The sequence below is a fragment of the Pelecanus crispus genome, chromosome 9, assembly GCF_030463565.1.
Source record: "Pelecanus crispus isolate bPelCri1 chromosome 9, bPelCri1.pri, whole genome shotgun sequence".
In the NCBI taxonomy this organism is placed as follows: Eukaryota; Metazoa; Chordata; class Aves; order Pelecaniformes; family Pelecanidae; genus Pelecanus; species Pelecanus crispus.
Genome location: NC_134651.1, coordinates 13,749,865 through 13,773,386, shown reverse-complemented (window position 1 = coordinate 13,773,386; position 23,522 = coordinate 13,749,865). Strand labels below are relative to the sequence as shown.

Below are 23,522 nucleotides of genomic sequence, written 5' to 3'. Positions count from 1 at the left end.
ACTGTGAAGGAATGCTGCCAAAAAGCCATAAAGCAAAGCACAAGATGTTTTAGTATAAAACTAGTTTCCCCCACTCCCCTCCCAAAACTATGATAAAAATCTTAACGGAAAGAGATTCTTTAATGTGCCTCTCTCCCACAAAGAGCAGGAAGATCTTTGGGAAGGCTGACAAATATAATCAAAACTCATGGCACATATTTCTTATCAGTGTTTGAACAAGATGTGTTTGTTCTTTTGGCAATGCTTTAATTTTATTTTAGCACAGACTCCAAACTCTGCATCATCATCTCAGCCAAACTGCAGAAGAATCCAGAGTCCCCAAAGGGAATCTCTATCGCTCTCATCCTCCCCTCCCAGCACCCAGGAACCTTGGACAAGATTGGACAAACTTGAAGATACCCTCCTCACACCCAATTTTGTGCATGCTCCCCCGCAAACATTTGTGCACAACACCTAAAATCCCAGATGTGGAGATGAGGTAGAAAGACACAATAAGATCCAAAGCGTTCCTGTTCATCAGCACCTCATCACCCCATTATAACCACCCCAACGTCTCTCTCCTTTTCCCATCTCCTGCTCATAAACACATGGGAACAGATCTGTAGGGTCATCAAGTCCAGCGCTCTGCCAACAAAGAGTCTAATCATTCTTATAGTCAACCCAGATCAAATGCTGGGTTAGATTAAGCTGGAAAAGTGGTTGGGGCAGGTTCCACCTCCGGCCTTTCAGGGCTGTGATTCACTTCAACACCCTTCTCCCCTATCTCAGCTTTTCTCAACCAGATTTTGCCCATTTGGGAGGAACTCCTCATCTCACCGTGGCATTCAGCACCGCGCTTGCAGGCATGGGCGCCATAGGGCCGTGGGCGATGGTGTGAGCTCGCCACCCTGACCACGCAGCCTGCGCCAGGGCTTGCGCAAGGGCCAGTTCCCAGGCTGCGGGGTGGAGTGCGCTGCACCACTGGTGGGTGCGGAGGGCAGAGCTCAGCATCTGCAAGCAGGCAGTGAGCATCCTGGGGTGCCTGGGCAAAGCACCCCAAGAAAGGAGCTTTGGGTGGGAGAGAACTCTCCACTCTCCATTTTAAAATTTTATTTCAATGGGGTAAAAAAAAAAAGTTCTCCACCTTTTGTCTGTTTTTAAACCCAAACTATAGTCCATACCAAGTTTTTCATGAGTTTGTACAGCTGCCTTCTGCCCAATCCAGCAACAGCTCTAAAATCTGAACTCCAGCAAGCTCCAGTTGCAACAGATTGCCACTTCTATTTCCACACTGAGAGCTTCCCCCCCGCAACTTTTTTAAGGAAACCATGCCAAAGCCCACATCTTGTTTTCAAGCTTAGGACAGGCGAGGTTCATCAACACCAATATATTTTAACTGAGCATTAACAAGTCTCCATCTCTCGAGACAAGTTGTTAGAAAATCTGCTCTTTCTCAGAAATAAAGCCAAGTCAATGCTAATCGGGTTTTCTTTCCCCAGCGTACAACACTTCACTGGATGAACAAAGTCAGTGCACCATGTTCAAACCCGAAAAGGGGAAAGGGGGGTGGGGAGAAAAGAAAAAAAAAAAAGAAATCATAGCTAAAGCTTTTTAAAAAACCCTCCCTTGACAGCAACAGTGACGAGCGGCATTTAAGCAGAGCAAGAACACTCCTGAGCACATCGCTTCTGACAGATGAGCCCAGCAAGTCAACCATAGGGACTCCACAGCCCCACCGCTGCTATTCAGCGAAAGTTGATCAGATAGCAGCAGACAAATAACACCAAGCAAACACTCCAAGAAGTGCTCTCTCCACATTTAAGAGTTTATAATTAACCTCGGGGGGAGAGGGGGAAGAGTCACCAATTTGGATCTTCTGCACGGCGGCAGCAGGGAGGAACCGAGCACATGCTGTGTGTTTGCACACCCTGCAGAAGGGGGGACAGGGAAAGCACACCGGTTTCAGTTTACCCCTCGCTCTCCCCGAGTCGCAAACCTGCCATCCCAGGTGTGCGAGCCCCACGCGTACTTTTAACAGGCTTTTCCTTGCCAGCTATCGCATCTCCTAGCTGCGCTCTTGGCCTTGCAATTCCTATTTTGTTTTCTTTTCCAAGTGGCTGAGCTTCTGTCTGCTTCAGGTCTCATACCCCATGTGCTCCACTTGAGGCATTTTCACCAGGAATACACACACGCATGCACTCACACACACACAGAGGAGCTTTTGCTGCATTGCCATTCTGACAAGTGTCAACACAGCTGCTGTCTCTGCTGGAATGTAAACCAATATTGTCGTTAGATCTCCCTCAACCCCAGGTAACTTCCGCGAAGATTTGCACAGCATGTGGCAATTCTCTCCACTTCCACCTTACAAAGCATCGACCCAGCTGGTTAAAAGCAATTAAATAAGAAAATTAAAAACAAAACAAAAAAAATAAAAATCAAAGCTGCATCTGAAGTTTCTGTACCACTCACGCCAGGGCTGTAGAAAGCAAAACGCATCCATTGTACGCGCATTCATCCTCAGATAAATATATTTAGACAAACAACCTGTATAAAATATCTTGCTGCTGCTGCTGCAAGTCATGAGGTAAGGTCTTAACAGCACTGAGTAAGAGTTATTGGTGTGGACACTATGCAACATTTGCAGCGAAGAACCTTTGTTTACATATTGTTTTTCTTTAAAAGGTAACCTAAGAAGGGGTTTATAATGCATTTTTTGGTTATTTCCTAGATACCACCCACTTTTAACAACAAGCAGAGATTTTGGCAATAAAAGACTAGTAAACGAGTTATAATGCAGTCAATGCAGATACTGTTCAGACTGCTACAGGAACGCAATCTGTACGCATTGCCCACAGTTAGCGACTGCTTGGACTTGCTTCTCCAATAAAAAAAAAAAATTATGTTTGGCTGATCAAGGTTCCCAAAACAAATTTGCTGTCCCAAATGCAAAGATTCAAAGTTCACTCTCATTCCAGCATCTAGCCCAGCAAACGCTGCTTCCCATTGTAAAGTACAAAAGTTTCAAAAAGCAAATGTATATTCCACACCTAACTTCAGGACTACAGGGGTGAAGAAATTGCATGCGTTCACTAAAAATAAAGATATATTAAAGGTCTGATAGCTCAAACCTAGAATCCTTACCTCGCTATACTGGGACTGGGCATTGTTTTCCAGGTACAACATGTTAGCAGTCAAATTGATCAATGCTGCTGTTCTTTCTTCTGGCTCCAGGATTTTGACAAACACCTCCCACCCCCTAGAAGACCCTAAAAATATGTGATGCTACTTGGAAGATAACAGGACTCGGAGTGTGCCTTTCTGCATAATTGAAGTTTCCCTTATATACCTAACTATAGGCAAGGAGGAGGAGGTGGGGCTCTCCTGCCTTACCTGTCCAATCTGTCAAAGTGCCACCTGGAGTCCTCCACTCCAATGGAGAGAGGCCTCTCCCAGCTCATTAAGTAGTTAGAATTCCTTATCACCAATCTCTAAAAAGCAAAAGGGAAGGGAAGGGGGGGAAACGACAAAAAAAAAAAAAAAAAAAAGAAAAAGAAAAGAAAAGGGAGAGCGAAAGAAAAGAAAGGAAACTATAACTTCCCCCTGTCACTTTTCTACAAGTTTGGTAATTCAAAAGACAGCCACGGAGTTGCTCCAAAGGAGCCGCTCCAAGAAACTTCTCCTATTTATTTATTTTCCGAGAAGACTTCAGGGTTTTCTTCAGGCACAGGCTTTACTGCTACCAAAGCCCAAAACGTTCAGGAAGGGATCAAGATGCAATGCTCGAGACTGGCAGTGCAGTAACACAGCCAAGCCTCTGGCTGCTGCAGCATGTAGGTTTTGGACAAAACCCACAAGGAGCTTTCTGAGAAGCAATCGCTGTTTCACGCACTGTAATCCAGCTACATGCTCTGTCATCTGTGTATTCTCCTCCGTGCTCACAGCCAACAGGTCCTGTGTTTGCAGGACATCAGCTCCTTTGCAATTGCTCCTAACTCACACCATGGTAATAAGCCTTAAAATAATCTCACTTACAAACAGGAAACATTAAAAAAATAAAACAAGCAACTTGTCCAAAGGGACTTAGGATTTTGAATTAATATATGGGAGAAGTTGTTGGGTACGGCTCAGTAAAAACCACCTGGACGCTGTGCCCACAGCAAACTAAAGATTTTGAAGAGACAGATAGGAAAAGCACCGACTCCTTAGCCCACTCAGACTCAATCTGTGGGAGAACAGAGCAAGCAGAGAGGCAGAAAGGCCCCGCTGTGATTTTACTCTGAATGAGCAGAGAGAATCCCCCATCCTTCCCTGGTGTCCCAAGCGCAGGCCACTGGGAGTGGGCCGGCGGTGCCAGGTCTGGGCGGCACCAACTACACCCCGGGAGCGGAGCTGGGTCACCCCGAGCCGCTCCACGACGCCCCACTGCGAGGGGTCCGCTGCCGCCTCGCCGAGCGAGCGGGATGCACAGCGAGAACAAAAGCCATCTCGTTTCGCCTGCTCCCAAGGAGCAGGGTAAGCTCTGTCGAGCAAGGGGAAACAAAACACCTTTAAAAAGGGGTGGGGAAGGGGGAAGAGAGGAAGCCAAACACCCAGATCTGAGCACGGCTGCCTGCCCTCCCAGCCTAATGACAGTGCTTCAGACTCTTATTTGAGGACCTGTGGTGAAGCAGACCAGTGCCTAATCGCTAAGTACGCACACGATCTACGAGCGCTCGCAGCGAACACCGACCCTCCTGCCGTGGGTGGTGGGTGACTGACCCACGGGTGCTTTGCAAGGGGGAGAGGGGTCCTCCACAGGGCTGAAACCCACCCACAACCCCAACATCTCCGTGCAGCTGAGCCTCTGCCCAGGAGCTGCTGCTGCTCCCCGCCATGCCGACTCCCTCGCCTTTGGGCATCATTTAACCCCAACTCCTCTGAGCACAAGGGGAGGGGACTCCAGGTTCACAGAGATATGAAGGGAAGCAGCCTGTGCTGCTCGAGGTGCTAACGGCTCTCTAGGCTGCCTTCTTCCGCACATGGCGGCAGAAGAGCCACCACTGACTTCCTGCCAAGGACACTGCAAGCTCACACCAGCCTCTCTCCAGGCTGTAGACAGGCAGAGCGTTCACAAAACTGCCACGAGTAAAATGGTGCAAAACCCATCTTCATGCAGGAATCTACACCAGAGCAAACAGAGTGGAGGATCGCAGTGCCCTCCGTACCCTGCAACAGCTCTTTGCCACAAGACGCAGGGTAGGTGTCTTGTTTAGCTCCAACCCTGCAAGCACAGCTGGGCACAAGAGCGAAAGGTTGCAAGCATTTCCAGTCCACCCTCGCGATTCCTCCTTGCTGAGCACAGCGCGAGGAGGTGCTTCCAGGAATGGGCTGCAGGGAGGAGCACAGAGCCCTCCCCAGCCAAGGGAGAGCCGTACCTACCACCAACGGCAACATCCCAGCTCAGGTTGGGGCCGCACGCACCTCCAGCACTCCTGAACTACCAGGAAGAGCCTGATGAGCACACAGCAGGTTTCCTACATCACAGGAACAACTCAATAGACCACTGCCGCAGTCCCTTCCTCTCCTCTCCATCTTCCCCAGCACCACCTAACAACAGGGGCTACGCCTGGTGCGCTTACCTGATCTCACCCGAGATGGGTACAAGCCAAAAAGCCACATAAGTGCTAATCTGGAGATACAGACAAGGTTTGCAGTGAGCAGCCACAGCACCGCTAGCCAAACAGATCACTTTGCAGCACCACTGCAAAGCTTGCACAGAGCTGGACATCAAGCTGGACATCACCTGTGGATTTTCTGCTAACAGGGAGGTAAAGTTGTGCTGTGCTCAGAGGACCATTTTGACCCCTGAACACTGTCAGATTTTTGATACAGGCCCATGAGTTCAAAAGCTATGGAGGGGAAGAAAAGAGGAGGAGAAGGTACACACATAGATCTCCGAACCTCAGCAAGTCATTGCAAAAACCTCTTTTACTAGTTGTGCTACGAAACTCAGAAGATCCTCCTTTTCCAAGTCATTAATGCAGCACTGCTGTGTTTGGGTATCTGCTATGTTCTGTCCCACAGGTGGCTGGAGGTGGTTGTGGGTGAAGCAACACCCAGATGCACTACCCAGAGATATGCAGAAATTTAACCAAAGACATCTGCATGTCAAACATGAGGAGAAGCATATATAGCATGAATAAATTGACATGTCAGCACAAATCCCTGCCCTCCGTACAAACAGCCCCAACTTGGGTCAATGTTTGAGATGCATTAAACTGCACGGTCACCTTGAAGTGGACGCTAGACAAGTGGCTTTCTGCAAATCAGTCATCCCTAAGTGAGACAAAGCAGGCCACCACCACCACCCTGACAGGGGTGGCAGGAGGTAACAGAGCATGCACCAGACACTGAGCCCACCAACACTGATGCAGCCCAGGCACAGGTGTACCCCTCTCATCACCCCAGGGCTCCAAACTTTGTTTCACTGGCTTCAGGCCTAAATGCACCCCCCTCATAAGATGCTTCCTCCTGTCCCACAGGCTGGTGTCATGCCTTGCATATTCTTACGGGCATTGATGGCACAAGGGAAAAAGGCTTGATCACTTACCTTTCTACCTTACTATGAGAAAGAAAAGCTCCTGGAGTCTCATTTGACTCTCTCCTTTTATAGATGCAAAAATTTCACATAGATGCTTCTCCAACAACCTAATAGCAGTGAGGCAGCATCTCTTAGAGGCTCTCAGAGGGAAACTTGACTCCCTGAAGTAGCATATACTTAAATGGCTGAGTCACAAAACCAAAGGGACACCTCAAACTGCACACTCACTTCTCAGCAATGGAAGAGCAATAGTTACCATTTATCTGAGCCTTCTGGACAGGTCTCCAATGGAAGCACCAACATCAGTCCTGTTGTGACTGTGATGGTCAAAAGTCACAGCAAGACAATCTTTGTAGATAGAGATTATACCTTATTATATCAATTAGCCTAGTCAGAAAAAGCAGATTCAAGCAAAGGCCCTCCTTTCACATTAAAAAAAAAAAAAAAATTACTTCATATTGAAGCCAGATGAACAAGGTTTAACTCCATTCTTCTAGTCCAACAAGCTCTCCCGCACCCCAAACAGGAAAAGAACAAACTAGAAAATAAAGAAGTCAACCCAAAGCATCAGGAGTTGTGCAAAGCCTGGCACTTCGTGCTTTGGATGCTCAGTTGGATGGAACTTAAAAAAAGCAAAGCGGCTCAGCCTTGGGAAAGGAAATCTCTTTAAAGCAAGTTACCTCCAGTGCTTTAGGAAACTAAAAATAATAATTGCTAGCTAGATTTGAAAGTTTCAGCTAAAACCCTCCCAGATCTGACTCAGATATTCTAAAGAGCTTCTGGCAATGCTTTGTGGCTTCTGCTGGTATGTTGAAAAACAAAATAATACACAAACAAGACCCCTAGGTTTCCAAAATGAAGCATCAGCCAAGTCAAACTGCTGATTCAGGTTCTTTGTTTGACTGCATTTTCCCCATTCTGTTATATTGTTCGTCCCAGACTTTCTCACCAGTACCACTTGCAAGTTCTCAATAACCCTTCCTGGATGCAAGATAAGTGCACTAAATCATAACGATTAAAAATGTCATTGCCACAATTGTAGTGTTAATTGGAGATTGTGTAATTTGTTGTAGAAGGGGGGAGTGTGTGCACACCTGCCTGCGTGTTAGGTGGTTCATGCAGAATTTCCTGCAGATCAAAGAAAAAAAAAATCTGCTCAGACCTCTCCACTCTTATAAAAATAGCATCTGGATCAACCACGTCACTACAGACTGTGACATTCACTCAGCTCAGAAATGTTTACAAATTAGGACTGAGATAACAGAAGGAGGAGAGAAAAAGTAGAATGTGGGGTTTGGGGCATTTTTTTGTTATATCTGAATAACTGCTGAATGCTCAAAAAAATGAGCCTCTGCCAATTGGCTTTGGTAGTCTTTCCAGTGAAGACTTTACAGGGACAGAAGTGATAGACTGCAATAGCAGGCAGCTAGGTTAAAGAACAAAAAGAAAATACTTTAAAAAAAACCAACCCAAAACAACAAAGCCCACACCAAACCATAAAAGTCACCCGAAAACTCATGCAGAGCTGGTCTTCATTGCTCAAACCACATGGAAGAGGGGAAAAAGAACCCAGCACATACCGAAACAGGGGCTTTCCCCTTTCAAAAGGGGGGGGGGGGGGGGAAATCATCTATAGTAAGGCAAAACTGATGGGGGGGGGGGGGGGGGGGGGGGGGGGGGAAGAAAAAAAGAGAGATGCTGCTGAAAGGCAGTAACCTGCCCGCTGCTGACTGGATATAGCCCCATGGGCATCCTGGACAGGGTGTTCCAGAGCACTTCATGGGAGGTTCGGCTCATCCATCTGCAGGAGACGGACGGGCACCCCCAGCTCTCACAGGGTTAACTGCTCTGCTGTACCAATGAGCAAAAATTTGATGCCCTCCTGGCTTCCTCACAACTGACCCAAGGACAGGTCTGATACCCAAGAACTTCCTTTGGAAAGCACTTAAGCGTATGAACCTTCAAGCTAGAAACACGCCCTGGCTGCAAGTGCTTAGCGCTGAGGATCAATCCTTTCTTCCAAGGACTTCAAACTGCATTTTCCCCCATTTTAAAAGTGCAGGGCAAAGACAGGGACACAGCGCAGGTAGGTTTCTCCTTCCCCCAAGGAGCATGCCCTCTCCAAGGCAATCAGCTGTCACAACAGCCCTGCCCTCCGACCCTGGGTAAACATCTGCGCACGCTGCTTATTTGAGCTCCTATAGCCTTGTTATCTCCCCCAGAACACCCCTAGGGCTAATTAGAGAGTTAATGGCATCATGTCAGGAGATAGGACTATGTGGGGGGAGCAGGGAGATGGAAGGTGGAAAGGAGTTGTGAAACAAAACCAGTTCCCTTCACAACCGCAGTGCAATATTGGTTTAGGAAGGGCGCACACAGCCCCTGGGGACTCTGCCCTCTGGCTGCAGAGCTCCATTTAATAAGAGAACAAGACACTCCTCTGGAGAGGTTCAGTTCTTCAGCCAAGATGATGCAAGGTCCCCACGCCTTCCCTACCCTCTGCACAACCAAAACCCCTCCAACCCCATCAAGGGAGAACCAAAGTGCCAGCAGGGACTTGCTTCCCACCGTTGGGGTATGGCACAGGATGGACATGGAGCATACAGATGATTTATCATCAAAAAGCGTTGTCTGTTTATTCCTGGTGCTCTTTTTATCTATTTTTTCTACTTTTTTTGTACCCTGGTAACTCTTTTTAAGGAGCAGTTGCTTTGACTAAAAATGCTTAGAGATAAAAGGAAAAAACCATCTGGACATAGAGATCTTTGCAAGGCAGCTGATCAGCCTGCAAAACCACTAGGCAGCAGACACTTGAGCAGACACTTTTGCACTGGTGATTGCAAAATGACAGGTCAGCAGACAGTTGAGCATGGAGACACAACCAGGGGACTTCGGAGGTTCAAGCCTCAGCCATCGGCAGCTTTCTTGTTAGAGTAACAGCCCTCAACATTGAAACTGCATTTTCACCCGACAAGGACCTTTGGGTGCTCAACGCTGCATGCTTGACATTCCCCCAACACATCTGTAAAATATTTTGCAAAAGTAAGAGAAAATTACACAAGAAAATTCACAAGAATTGCCCATGAGCAGCATGAACAGCCCCATCCCTCCAGGTGGAGGCGGAACAGGGGATGGCACAAACCTGCATCGCAGCACGAGACAGAGGGCTCTGGCCAGAGAAAGGGAAAAGCAGGAGATAGTGACAGATTAGAGAGTCTTTGTTTTTAATTACAAGAGAGGAGCAACTGTTGACAGACCAGGTTTGTTCTTGCACAAGCAGCTGAGGGGAAAGTGTTGTTGTTCTTCCCTTATCTTGTATAAACTACAGATTGCTCTCAGGAAACACTCAACTGTACATAAATGCACAATCACAGCAGCTCTTTCCAGCCAGCCTCTGCTATGCTGCCAAATCCCTCCCACACAAGCCCTTGTACAATAATCCAATATTAAAAAGAAATTATCAGTTTGCAATAATTTGAGAACAGTCTCCAAAAGCTCTGGTTAAACCCTGACCCTGCAACCAAAGGCCATTCATGCTTCTCATGCAAGTGCATCGCTATTATCCTATATTGCCCTGGTGTGTTCAGTCACAACATACACCCCAAGGCAGATGAGGAGCCTGTTTGTTCCTTGATTCCTATGCAGAAACACTGAATTTCTCAGTGCTAGTCTTTATCCGGGTGCCCTCTGCCTGGTCTCATGTGCCATGTCCACCACCGGTATGGCAACAGCCATAGGGTTCAGTTATTTGGCCAGAGACCTTCCCCAGAAGACTGATCATTTTAGTTTCCGACTTGTCTAATTTTAAGCCAGTCTGGACATCACCGTGAGGTCCACCATACCTATCCATGTCCTCAAAGAGAAAGAAGAGTGCTTCAGGGTACCTTTTCCTTGTGTTTAAGCAGGCTGGAGATAAAAATCCATGTTTTTAGAGCCAACATAGTTACACTGGTTACTGAAAACTCCTTTGATCATTCATTAATCTCTGCAAATTCAGATGCTGATTAGCAAAGGGTTTGTTCAGCAGTGAGCTAACCCAGGCCGCAAACCACTCCTTAATCTACACTTCGCAGAGATTGATACAATTTTCTGTGACTGCCTAACAATTCACTCCCTCATTAATTTAAATGCTATCAAATCAGTGACACTGAGGTGGAAAGCAGATGGTAGAGACATTCAGAGGAAAACATTACCTAGTCCAAAACTGTCCTCATAAAATATTGGAGGAAAAAAATAATAGTTATTAAAAAGACTGTGGGCAGGATCTGCAGAACCACAAAGCAACATATATAGGGAGACTTTGGATGCATAGGACTTTCTTCAAAGCAAGAATATGAATTAATGCAAGAGAAGACTTTAAAAACAAAAGCTACACCCCACAGCTCACTGCAGCGCAGACACTTTGGCTGTGTTGGACAAGGAAGGGGAGCGGGACGCTCCCAGGGCTGTGCTCCACGTTTGGCTTAGCCTGAAAGAAGCATCCCATGAGCCTGACCACCCCTCCCAGGCACGGCCAGCACTACAGCTTGCGAAAAGGCTGTGAGGTTCTCTTTACCCACCCCACAAAGGGGGGGTACCACAAAGCTCAGCAAGGTTTTCATTTGGCTGGATACAGACAGCTCAATTCATCACCCTACGTCCAGCTAACAAGAAAGAAGGGCCTCATTTCCCTCCCACCACCAGTTTGGTTTAAAAATAAAAAAGTCCAGAGGAATGTGAACTTTGGGGATAGCCACTCCACTTCTGTTGGTGTTCAAACTGTGCTTCATGGTTTGCTGAAATGCCAGCTGCCCAAGGGGTTTACCGCTTATGGGCTCTAACCCAATCAAAGTGTTCCCAAGAAATAATATGCAAAGTATGTTTATAGTTCAAGAAAGAAAAAAAAAAAAAAGAAAGAAAAGAAGGGTTTCTTATCAACTAGAGACATACAATGAAGTTCCCAGCAAGACAGCATAAACCCTAAACCCCTAAACTTGTACTGGAGGCAAAAGTGCCTATGGTGTGTTGCTCCAAGATCAAGATGCCTTTTAATTAAGTGTTTGTGCAGACCTTTTAAAGATAAAGAATAAGCGCTAACACCTTATTGCTCCATACTTAAGCAAATAGCATGTGCAGCACCATGGAAACCTTCGGGGGCAGGCCTAGCTGCTTGGGGAAGATGTTTTCTGAAGCAACTGCTTCAGATACATCTTTTTTTGTTCGGAAGTATTTGCATGTAGGCAGATAACGGGGACTTACAATCACAACTCTCTTCCACCTCAAGTGCTCATAGCATTACAAGCCAGGGATTTAAAGCCAGCCCTCCAGAAGGACCAGGCCAGAATGCAAAACACCCTACCACACAGGGCTCTTTTCCAGTAGCTTTGTGCTTTTCAGCTTAGAATTAGTTTGTTCCCTCCCAAGATAAATGTAAAGCAAGATACTAAAAGGGCAGAAATATTTAAAGGAATTTTAAATATGCTCCCAAAATTATCTATAGCACAGCAGACAGATTGCCCACTGGTTTTCTTCAATACCATTAAGAATTCAGGGAAGTGGCATTAAAAAATAAAACACTTTGTGTAATGATACTCATCAACTGGCTGCATTCCTACAAAAAGAAATGCAGCCAGCCCTGGTCTGTAGCCAGAACCAGGGCAAAACAGCACAGGAAAGGGAGCTAGTGAAAAATTATTTCAAAGAAACATAAATATATCTTTAGACCCCTACTACACACAGAATGAGAGAAGTCTTCAGGCTTTGGTCAAACTGAATGTACAAATGCATTCTCTATGTGCATCCTTTATCTGAAAGAATTGACCATTTCTGAATTCGGATCTGCAGCCCTAAATGTGATGATTAGATCATTTGGAGGGACCTACACTGCAGAAGATTAAACATTCAGCAGGATTACAAAGCCAAGCCTAAATTAGCAGAGCTTATGAGTTCAACTGCAAACAAGAGAGGTGCTGGAGGGAAACTTCCAACACAATAATACATTTGCTTGTTATGGAAATGCCTTTGCATAATCTCAACTCTCTTTGCACAGCTATGGAACGAACAAATACCCACAAAGAAGAGAAACTTGGCAAGCCTCAAATTGTTTCAAGCACAAACCAGACAGTAATAAAAGCTTTGATCGCATCCCTGTGCCATACAAAGTCCTTCCTTCCTTTCTATGGTCAGTCTGGGAATACTTACGCATGGAAACAGATCGCCACACAACATACTTTGCTGCATCTACTTATCAAATCAGCCTTATCCTCCAGGTGCAAAAAACATTTCCCAACAAAATGCAGGGCTGCAGCACCTGCCAGAGCCATGGGAAGCACACACCACATGTTAGTCAGCCCCTGCACCAAGACATTCTTCCTGCACCACTCAGCCACACCACGCATGCCACGCCAGCTCCCTGCCCTGCTGTCGGTACACAGGGATGTCCTCCCAGTCCTGCAGTCCCACCACCCCTTAACCAGTTTTCATTTGCTTCCTCAGCCATTACCTTACAGCAAGTAGAGTTCTCTTCTCCTGACCCAGCAAAACACTTTTAAGCAAGCAATTAAAAGTTAAGAGATCAGAGCCTGCACTTTAATATTAAAGCATTAGATAGGACACAACAGATGTCCTTCTGGACAGTGGGTTGGTTTTTTTTTGTCTGTCCATCATATTCTTGCTCACTTGATTCTGACCACAGCCCCCCAGCTTGCACAGATTTTGGGCTCCTAGGGACCCAGGAATTCAGTGCATGGCCACCAAATATGAATTACCGAACTGATTTACATAGTGCTAAGACTGAGAGCATGCAGAAGAGATCTACCTGCTACCCCACCCACCTTGGGCCAGGGTAGCTCTGCAGGAGCCTCAGCCCCACTCCAGCTCGCTGGGCTGTGGCATGGGAAGGCACCCTGCACAAGATGGCTGGGGTGGCTCCTCCATGAGCCTACAGCAAGTTAAACCTGGGAAGGGTTTCTTGTTCCTATTGGGAAGCATCAAATACCAAGTCTGAGGTGTGTCATTGGCACAACAGCTGAGGCTGAGAGCCCCAGCACCTCCATGTCCTACATGGGCAGCATCCAGTCTCTCCTACACCTAGATTTTCCTCAACCTCTGTGTATAAAAGAAAGCAGCAAAGTTACAGAGCTGAAGCTGTCACTTTTAAAACTATTAAACACATGTTGCAGTTCCAAAATTTCTGTAGCCACCAGGCTTGGACACCCACAGCCCATGAAGCTGAGGACCCAAACCCAAAAGGACGCAGCCCTGTCTGAAGCACCCACACCACCATGACCAGGGCAGAAATCCACCCCACAGGGAGCTCAGCAGTGTTTAACCAAGCCACACACAGCAAATCCCCATGATGATTTGCAGAAGATGAGGAAGGACAAATTAAAAAAAAAAAAAAAAAAAAAAAAAGGCAAGGAATTCTCTCTCCATTTTGGGGGGTGGGATGGATCCAGGTTAAGAAAACTCTGACCACAATGACTATCTGGGGAAAGGCATTCCACTGAACTGGTTAGGCAAGGGGCTGCAGGAGGACGGCTCGCTCAGGGGCATGAAAGAAAGGTATGTACAGGGGGAGGGGGACCAGCTGCTCCATCACTCGGGACAGCACTCCTGCTCCCATCAGTGAGGTCCCCAGAGCCCTGGACATGCTGCTAGGACAGTGACAGGAGACCAGGAGAATTCCAGACTCTGCAAATAACATTTTTATCAGCATGCTGCCCACTGAAGTCCTTAGCCCAAAGCAGCTTCATTTAGGTCCCGGCTAGTATCTCTTAGCATCGGTGAGCAGTTTAAAGGACTTCTGAGGGATAGTGAAGGAAGCAATTTTGCACCTGGTACAGCAGGCTGACAGCATGCCATGAGGGCTCCAGGGCAATGCAGGGGTTATTGCACTGCCACACACTTGTTTGTAGAGAGAGGTCCCCAGACCCCTCCTCCCCATAGCTCCAGGGCATTTAATCAGTCAGAAAAAAAAGATAATGTAACATCACTTGGTTTCTAGCACTGCAGGAGACAGCCTTGAGACCAGCATTCCTCTTGAATGCAGGGACCTGGCCACCACCCCACAGTTGCTGGCTGCGTCCTTGGTCAAAGAAGAGGCTGGGGACCACCTTCTTTGGTTGAAGCCTAAGAAATGGCAGGTGGCTCACAAGGAGACACGTTCAGCTTACCTTCCTGGCCATCTGCAGCTCCTTCCCATGCCAGGGCCATGGCAGAGACTAAATGTTCTCTGCACCCACAGGGACCACCAGCCCCTCACTCCAGCTATGCAAAAATGCAGATCTCTGCTGGGATTTCCCAGCCTGTCTGTGGTTAATGCTGTGGAGGAGGAAGGGGCACAGCTGGCAGCCTCAAAGATGGGCTAACCCAGGACATTGTGAAAGAGCTGGTCACAAGGCACATGGATGAGGAAGGCTGCTGACTATCTAATGTTACACCAGACCCACAAACCCTCTTCCTGTCCCCTCCAGCTCTTTTCATCCCAAGGTAGTGCCAATCACCAGTTTCTCTTACCCCTTTCTCACATGGGACACAAGAAGAATACTTCTTCTTTAAAAACAAGAGCGTGAGAACTGCAAGGTCTTGGCTCAGCAAGAGACAGAGCTGTAGCTCAGACAAGAGAGGTTTCTTTGTCACCCAACCTTCTCCTCCAGCTGTCTCCCCAGATAGTTGCATTTTCAAGGTAATGAACACACCTGATGGATGTTCAACGGGGCAGGAATCATGCTCATTTTCCAGTCTACTGGTGGGACAGTTTCTTCAGGCACTGACTGCTCTGAACACTGTAGCTCCTTCTGCACTGCCAGCTCTGTTGTGAACAAGCAACTGTACCCCCCAAAATTAAATAATAATTAAAAAAAAATCACAGCCCTCACCAACACAGGTCTTGGGATCAAGGAAGGACATCTTTTAAGGCTGAAAGTTTCACTTTTCAGCCATAAGTTGCGAGAAGGTGCAGAGCTTATTTTAAAGGCTGATTGGGATTGCCTTAAAGTCCACAGAAAGACAATTGCTTTAAATAAACCAGTCTTAATTGCTTTGCACCTATTTAAATCTCACATGGTAGTACATTTTGGAGAAAAGCTGGCCTTGCTTTTTTCCTAAGACAAATCTAATAATAAAAAGTACTCTGCCTGATCTCACTGTTCATCTCCCAGGGCCCCTCTGTTACTGCTGCATTCCTTTGTGTTTATCTGCCCTCTTCAACTCTGGGCTGCAATCAGCTGCGTGCGGCACCTCGTGTCTAGAAGTGACATGGCTGAGGTTACAGGAGAGACAGGTGCAAGGGGAGCTCTTGCCCCGAAGCTATCCAAAGGAAAGGAGAAGCTGGAGGGGAAGAAGGTTGTAAGGTATTTCAGATTAAAGCCGACAAACAGCAAACACCTTGCCCCAGGCTACACATTCTCTGCCAATGCAAGCTGCAGCGGCTGCGAGCCCCAGAAACTGCAAAGCAAACATGGACTTCTCTGCAAGGGGGAGTTGTCACCTGTCAGGGATGTTTGCAAATTTACAGGGAGGTGGTGGTGGTGGTAAGGGGAGTAAAAAGAGCTTTCCTCCTTTTAAAAGACAGGCTGTTTGCACAGGTTTGCGATGCATATTTTGCTTTGTAAAGGCTTTTGTGCAGCATTCAACTGAGCGAAGGTGCTGTCTTCCACTGAAGACAAACTGGAACATTTATTAATGTACATACATTAATGTACTCTGAGCCGCTGCCTTACAGTAAGGGTGAGGATGGGATGGAATTTCCCTGCTCCCCCTCTGGCTTGTCGTATCTGTGAAAAACACTTCTTAAAGAAGTCACTGTGCAGCTCAGCCTCTTTAGAAATGCCTTCTGCAAGGCTGAGATCAAACCCATCATAAGCAAGAAGTAACTGCACAGCAAAAGCTGCCTGCCCGCCTCTCCTAGTCCCAGCGCTTGCTTCGGCAGTGCTCAGAGAGGACAAGAGGGATTTTCCACTGTTGTTTCACTGCATCACAGGTGGGAAAGGGAGACTCTGAACAAGGGCCTCAAGTGAGCCTGTCAGCTACCACAGTGTTCTGTAGACAGCTCAGAGGAACTGGAGATGGGGAGGCTTTGCTAGCACTCAGTGCAGCAAGTTCAGGTTTGTGCATGGAAGGAGCAAAGTTTCTGCTGATGGCCTTTTAAACTGTCGGGGATTGTTTTTAAGAGGACATAGTTCAAACAGAACATTACCACTTATTTTGAAAAGTAGGAGCCCCTCTAAACATGGAGAATCTTTCAGACTCGGTATTGAAGAGACATCATTTTACTGGAGTTGTGCTACAGTGTTGGAAAAAGCTGAGAAGTGGCCTTTCAGATCCAGACACTGATTGAAGGCTTGCACGCCATCCCCCTGCGCCCAACCTGAATGCAGAATCAAAAGATAACCAGACTTGACTTCAGTCACCTCTCCTTGTGCACTCAGAGTGGCTTCACCACATTAGCTGAGCAGATACCCAACCTCAAAGCGGCCTTTTCGCCCTTTGCAATCTTGCAAGGAAAGAGGGGAGCACTGCAGTCTCTCCAACAGTCAGTCCAGAGAGGCAGTAACAGGTCAAACGTTCCAGCACCAGGGACTGCAATCAGCAGGACCTGGGAGCTCTTTCCTTGCAGATGCAATCCTCCAGGTTACAAACGCTGACAGGATGCAGACCGCCAACACACCTTGGTTGAGCACATTAAAAATGGTGGTTGATTAGGCAGGGAAGTAACTAACACAGTTTCTCAGGATGGAAACACAGAGGAACAAGAAGATTTACAGACATCAACACAAATTTCAAAGCACACATGATTTTTACCCCGAAGTATACAAAACCCAGGAAGAACAGAAATGGATCAGGAACAGCTCAAACTCCAGCCTGCAAGAATAGCACCTGGTTTCTTCACCAGAGCTACTGCTAAGAAAGAGCTGGTCAGTTTGTGCCAAAGGCAATGAACCAGCAACCACCAGTGCCTCATCTGCATTCCAGTCTCAAGACACACTGGTGAGACACCTGTGACCAAGACTTGTTACAAACACTGTCTGGCTTTGCCTACCTAGAGACACAGGAGGGGAAGGAAAAGAAAAAAAAAAAAACAACCCAAACCACAAAACAAAAAAACCCCCACACCCACACAAACATCCATGGTCTGAAACCAATTTTTCATTCATACCTGACCTTAAAGAAGAGAAAAACCAGTGAAGAATACCCTCAAACCCTAGCCCTTGGTCACCAAAATTGCAACTGTACCCAGTATATCAACTATTTTAACACTGAGCCACACAAACTAGTTCTAAGCAGGGAAAAAACAGACAGTTGAGCAGCCAGGCAAGTGCAAGAGACTCCTCAGCTCTTCTGTCTATTTAGCTGCCTCATCCCTCTCTCCTGCCATTGCTGCAGGAGAGGAGCAGGTAAGGAATCATTCTGCTCCCCCTTGCAGCCCTGGGGAGGCACAGAGGAACGATGCTTTTCCACAAGTCACATGCTATCCAGTTTAGCCACACCTACAGACACTGCTGTTCACCACCACCAGAGTCACTTGGCAGAGCTATGCTCCCAAACAGCTTCTGTGGGTGGGACACAACAGGCAAAGTGAGAAGGGAATTCCCTTGTCAGAGGCAGTGGCCACAGCTCTTCCACCAAGAGGGGGAAGATGGCCCTGGGGCAATGCAACAAGAATAGTTCCTACAAAAAAAAAAAAAACAAAACCACAAAAAAAACCAACACTCATCTGTCTGCAAAGGTTAAGGAAGTCATTCTCACTACTCACCCACATTGGATCATTCAGCTCCGTGTCCTGCACCCGGACGCAGTCCATGCTAATCTCTATTTTGTTTGTAGGGCCATTTTCAGATGGGCCATCAATGAAGTTCAGATCGATTGGCTGAACCGAGCATATTGGCCTGAAAAGAGCAGAGTAATGCAGTTAGAATTGGCCAAATTTTGTCTGTCCCCTGCCCCATGCTAGGGTGTAAACCAGGACTTAGGCGTGACCATGAACCAGTCTCAGGACAAAGTCAGTCATTACTAGTGAACAACTACCTCATCACTTGCTATGCTAACAGCAGCTCCTGAACAGGACAGGGCCTGGAGGGATATTTCACTTGCCTGACCAGAAAAATGAGGTAAGAGCGCAGGAGTTTAGTCACAAAGACAGAATTCATGAAGGATTTGTAGCAGTAACTGTCCCAGCATCAGTCATGGCAAGTCAGGAATGGGAACAGAGTCAGTTTTATTTCATTCAATGGACCTGACATTTCATTCAGTGCACCATCTCTACCTCGTCTCCCTCCCTGGCATCAGCAAAGGAGGAAAACACGCAGCCTGGACATAGAGTAATGACCCCATTTCCTTAGGGGAAAATGCCAACCATCCACCTTAAGTGACCATGTGGTGGAAAGCAGTCAGCTCAGCAACCAAAGGTCTTGAAGAGAGTCAGTGTCATTGGTCATCTCTGCATCTGTTCCCCATAGCCTGGATGAAGAAGCTTTTGAGAGCTCAAGAGCTGTCAGTCGTCACAGACTCTATGCCCATACCTCCTAATCAACAGGTACAGAAGACTTCAAAACCCCCAGCATCAGTACCCTGAGCAAACTAGTTACAGAGGTGTCCTGTCCCAAAATGCCTTCTTCGACAGGCTCCATGTGAGGACTACTTACTGTTCCAGGAAGTCCCAGATATGCTGGAGCACCTCTGGCCTGAGGAATTCCCTGGGCTGTGAGCCGTGTGACATGGTCGATCGGTAGTAATTCTCCTTCCAGGAGAAGTGGCTCGGAGTTTCTACAAACCTTAAAAAACAAAAGCAAAAAAAAAAAAAAAAAGAAAAAGAAAAAAAAAAGAAAACACACAAAGATATGTTGAATGCATGAGCCCAACTTGATGAAAACCTATAAATAGAAGCTATTGTGTGAAAAAGGAGACACGCTGAATGCCTGGAACATTCACAGCTGTACAACACACATTCCACACTGCTGCAGATGCTGTATTTAGACAGCAGAGAATTTGGCCACCCTTCCCAATAAGTTAAACACCCCTCAGAGTCCACTGGGATGCTGCGTCATAAGAATCCCAGAGGAAAAAAAAAAAGCTACCTTTCATTTTACCCCCAAATAATCAGCTTTCCATATAAAGCAGGTAGTCTTTGCAGCAGGTGAAGCACCTAAGTGGTGTGTGATTCCAGTCTCCCTGGCTGGTTGCCTCTCTAGATTGCATGCCCTTGGATGATTTAGGTGACTTCTCCTACATCCAGCCACTGCAGCTGAGGTCTTGGACTAAAATAAGTATTTAAAAAAGAAAAATCGAATAATAATAATAAAAAATAATCTTCTGTTTGCTTTATTTTCTATGAAAATAAGTTCCATTACATCAGATTATATCTGCTTGTCTACTGCCTTCTCACCTCCAGTAATTTCTGAGCCCAACCGGCTGATTTCCACCAGATCTGCTAATTACCTTGGCCATTTTTATCCCCTTAAGCTCCCACAAGCCTCACAGAAATAGGTGGGCCCAAGAGGAGCAGTGATGAAGCCGGAGCACTCGCGCCTTCCACAGCTGCACATTCTCATCCCACTGGCCAATTTCTAAATTCAAACGCAGCAGCTTTTATGCCCATGTCAAAATACTCAACGGCTGCAGGGGTGTAAGGGGTGGCTGGAGGAATTTCTCTAGTATATTTGCAGTTGACAGAAATTCTAGGTTCAACTTAGAGTACGAGGCAGGTGACTGCCTTTCCTGCTACAAGAACAGGGGCACCCTCCAAAAAAGAGTTGTTTCAGCACAATGAAAGTGAACGGCCATGCTCCCAAGCCAGGGGAATGGCTGTGGCAGGAGCCAAGGCTGTAAATGGATTCTAAAAAGAATTGGACTAACATTTGGTTTGGCACATTTTGGTGCTGTTTAACACAATGGTCCAAACAAATTACATGGAAGACCCTAATTTATTAGGCTGCCAAAATTAAGAAAGAGCATTTCAGAGGAAGGTTCACACTACAGTTGTTCTTTCTTTTCCTCTACTTTTTCCCTGAAGCATCTATTTCTGGCTGCTGTCAGGAATCTAGCTCTTTTTACTGAATTTGTATGGTCTCTTATATTTTGAGGATGACTCTGGTCTGCAAAAAGCAGGGCTTTCCTCACCTCTGCTGCCCACAGAACTGCATGTTCTTTGAAAAAAGCAGACAGTTTTCCTAAGCTAATGGAAATCAAAGCGGTTTTAGCCCCCAGAGCCATAGCTGAGCATGCCTCAAAATAGGTGAAAGTATCACTTCAGGTGCTCATCCTTTTTGTGATTATCAAAAAAACCAACATCCTTTAAAGTTCATGAACAGCCAGAGACAAAAATAACATTCAGAAGTGTCATAGCTGAGAGCTGTCTCACAGATGTGAGCACATACCCACACTACATGTGAATAAATAATCACAAATCCTCCGAGAACAGCAGTTATCCCACAAAGTACCAGAAATTACTCCTTTCAAGCTTTCAGTCTGGTAAGGCACTTTTAAGAGTGCCATACTGAAACCTAGAAAAACAGATGTGGCCTAAAGCCTGCTATATAAGCTAGCAACCAATGCTACAACAAGCTTTGGAAGAGAGCAGTGGGGAGTGCATGCTCTCCAACCCACTCTGCCACTAAACCCACAGACCCCAGGCACTGCTTGATACCCTGCACCTGGTTCTGACCTCCCAGGAGCAGGCAGAGAAACCCCACGGTGAGTTCTCCCAAACCACTGAAGTGCTTGCTTTTAACAGTGATTTGCCACTTATCACAACTGCCCTTGACTTTAACACCAAAAAACACTTTTTAGGAGTTCAGTGCAAAGGTAGCAATAACAACCCATCCACACCAGCTCATTACTACATATAAAGGAACCAACTTTACCAAAAAGAGTTATTACAAAACACACCTTCCTCACAGACCTTCTTTCCTTCAAAAAGTCTCAGTGCAATGAGGTTTCTGCATGCCATGACATGCCCCAGCTTTGGTTCACAGCTGCAGAAAGACCTAGGTCTCAAGAAGGCAAAGCAATCAGTTCAGCTCTGCCTGCTCTGGCCCTTGTGGTCCCACTCAGCAGCAAAGCAGAAGTGGCTCCTCATAAATCTACCCCAACAAAGCACTCTTCACAGTGCCCACAGCCAGAGCAGCACAGGAGAGAAAGGAGAGACAGCTGCATGGACTGATAAAGCCAGTTTTGTTATTCTATGCCTCTGAAGCTAACAGAGCTGCTGGAAAGAGTCACACCAGTTAAAGACACAACCGGTGCATCCCTTTACTAAACACAACTCCAAGTTTCTCGAGAAAGATGCATTTTCCAGCTGTGTCATCTTTATCCCTGTATCTAGCCAAGCTGCTGGCTTACTCTTTCTAAGAAAAGCATTATCAGATTTTACGTGATGGCCAAAAAGGCACGTTTCCCTATACCAAGCAAAAGAAGTTCCCTGGTTAATGCTTTCACAGAAGTAAAATTTAAGAGACTCCTTCAACACTCTTTGCAACACCTTTGGAGATAGAGCTGTATGGGTAGCAAAGGAGGGTGCAGGATTAGACGACCAACCTTGGCAAGGCACCTGTGAGAAGGCTATAGCATTACAGTAGTGAGCATTGCTTTTTACTTAGTTTGGTGCATCCAGCTCTCAGGTGGGAAAGAGTTGTCAAGCTGCAAGAAAACCAACTTTGGTTCAGCACAAAGCTTCAAGCAAGCTAAACTGTCTCATTCCCTGTGATTTTAATAAAATCTAAACCTAGTTCCATTTTCCTTAACAAACAGCCTTCAAAAGAGAAGAGCAGCCTCTGTCTACCAAACAGCATACCTAAGTGCCCAAATTTGCTCTTCCACAAGAAAATAACAGCTAAAGCCTATGCAAGATCTATGCATGAAATTCACTACTCTAGTTAATTGTCTTTTCCCACATCAGCAAACGCTCTATCTTCAGTAAAATAATCCCCAAGTGCCTAAAGTTAATCACAAGATAGCAGGAGTTTGCATTGTTCAAATTGCTCCTACCAGCTGCTTTTTTTTTTTATTAACAGACATTTAAACAACATCCCTTTTACCCACAACCACTTATCCCAAAGTGTATCATAGGAGATAACACAGCCTGTTATACCAAATTACTGACTACGACAGGAGTATGGAGTAAGCCTTGTCTAGCTTGCCCTCTGCTTTAAGTCTACAAGCTAATTCCCTGCATTAATTACTGGAATAGTTGGCAGGCAGCTTGCTACAAGAGAGCACTAACTGCACCAGGCTGGAACTATAGAGGAATTTACAGCCGCCATCAAACTACAAGCTGAAAAGGATATTGCACCCACAAGCCCCTTCTTTAAAAACCACCAAGGGATTATTAATTAACAGAAATAGCAGGTTAAATCTTCTCTGAGAAGCAGCACCTCACCAAGAGCACAGGGTTTCCTGGCACAGCTCTGGGACACTGCTTCTGAACCACTGAATCCCAGGACAGGTTTCAGCAACACACTCCCACTGAGGTCTATCTCAGCTCCATCCTATTTATTTTGCTAAATCAAGAGCAGCCCAGACTCCAGGTGTAAGCACTTTTCCAGGTTCACTCTGTGGGCTGAAGCCTTGTGCACACTGATTGTTCTGTTGCCTCCTGATCATTTCCCCAGAAGTGCTGTGTTACAGCCCACCACAGTGGGACTGCATCCCAGCTGACTTGGTTTGCCATCACACTTAAGAGTGAGATCTCTACAAAATATTGCAATGAGACCACCATGCCCCTCTAGCTGTACCCACACAGCATTCAATTTCAGAGTCTCCTAGAAGGCTAGGAATGTTAAACTTCACACACACAAAAAAAGCCACCCCAAAGCAAAACCCACCCCACCAAAACCCAAGAACCAAACAAAACAGCCCTGGCAAGCACAGCATTTGCCTTTCATAAGCCTTAGCCCATCTGCACTGCTATTATCTTTCCCTGGAGCCAAGGGTCCCAACACAGGTGGAAACAAAGCCCTGACTTCTTGGCCCAGCACAACATAAA

General features: G+C 46.4%; 1 protein-coding gene across 3 annotated transcripts in view; it reads right to left on the bottom strand.

The window, feature by feature from the left end:
* Nucleotides 1-23,522, bottom strand: part of TP63 (tumor protein p63) — a 106,190-nt gene that overhangs the window by 66,562 nt on the left and 16,106 nt on the right. For 2 of the 3 annotated variants that reach the window (XM_075716035.1, XM_075716036.1), the window contains exons 1-2: nt 19,186-19,259; nt 18,297-18,429 (exon numbers count right to left, since the gene is read on the bottom strand). In XM_075716035.1, the coding sequence (XP_075572150.1) occupies nt 18,297-18,429; nt 19,186-19,259 (207 nt within the window). Of the gene's footprint in view, nt 1-18,296; nt 18,430-19,185; nt 19,315-23,522 lie in introns of those variants that run through there. The other variant, XM_075716034.1, reaches the window with a different exon arrangement.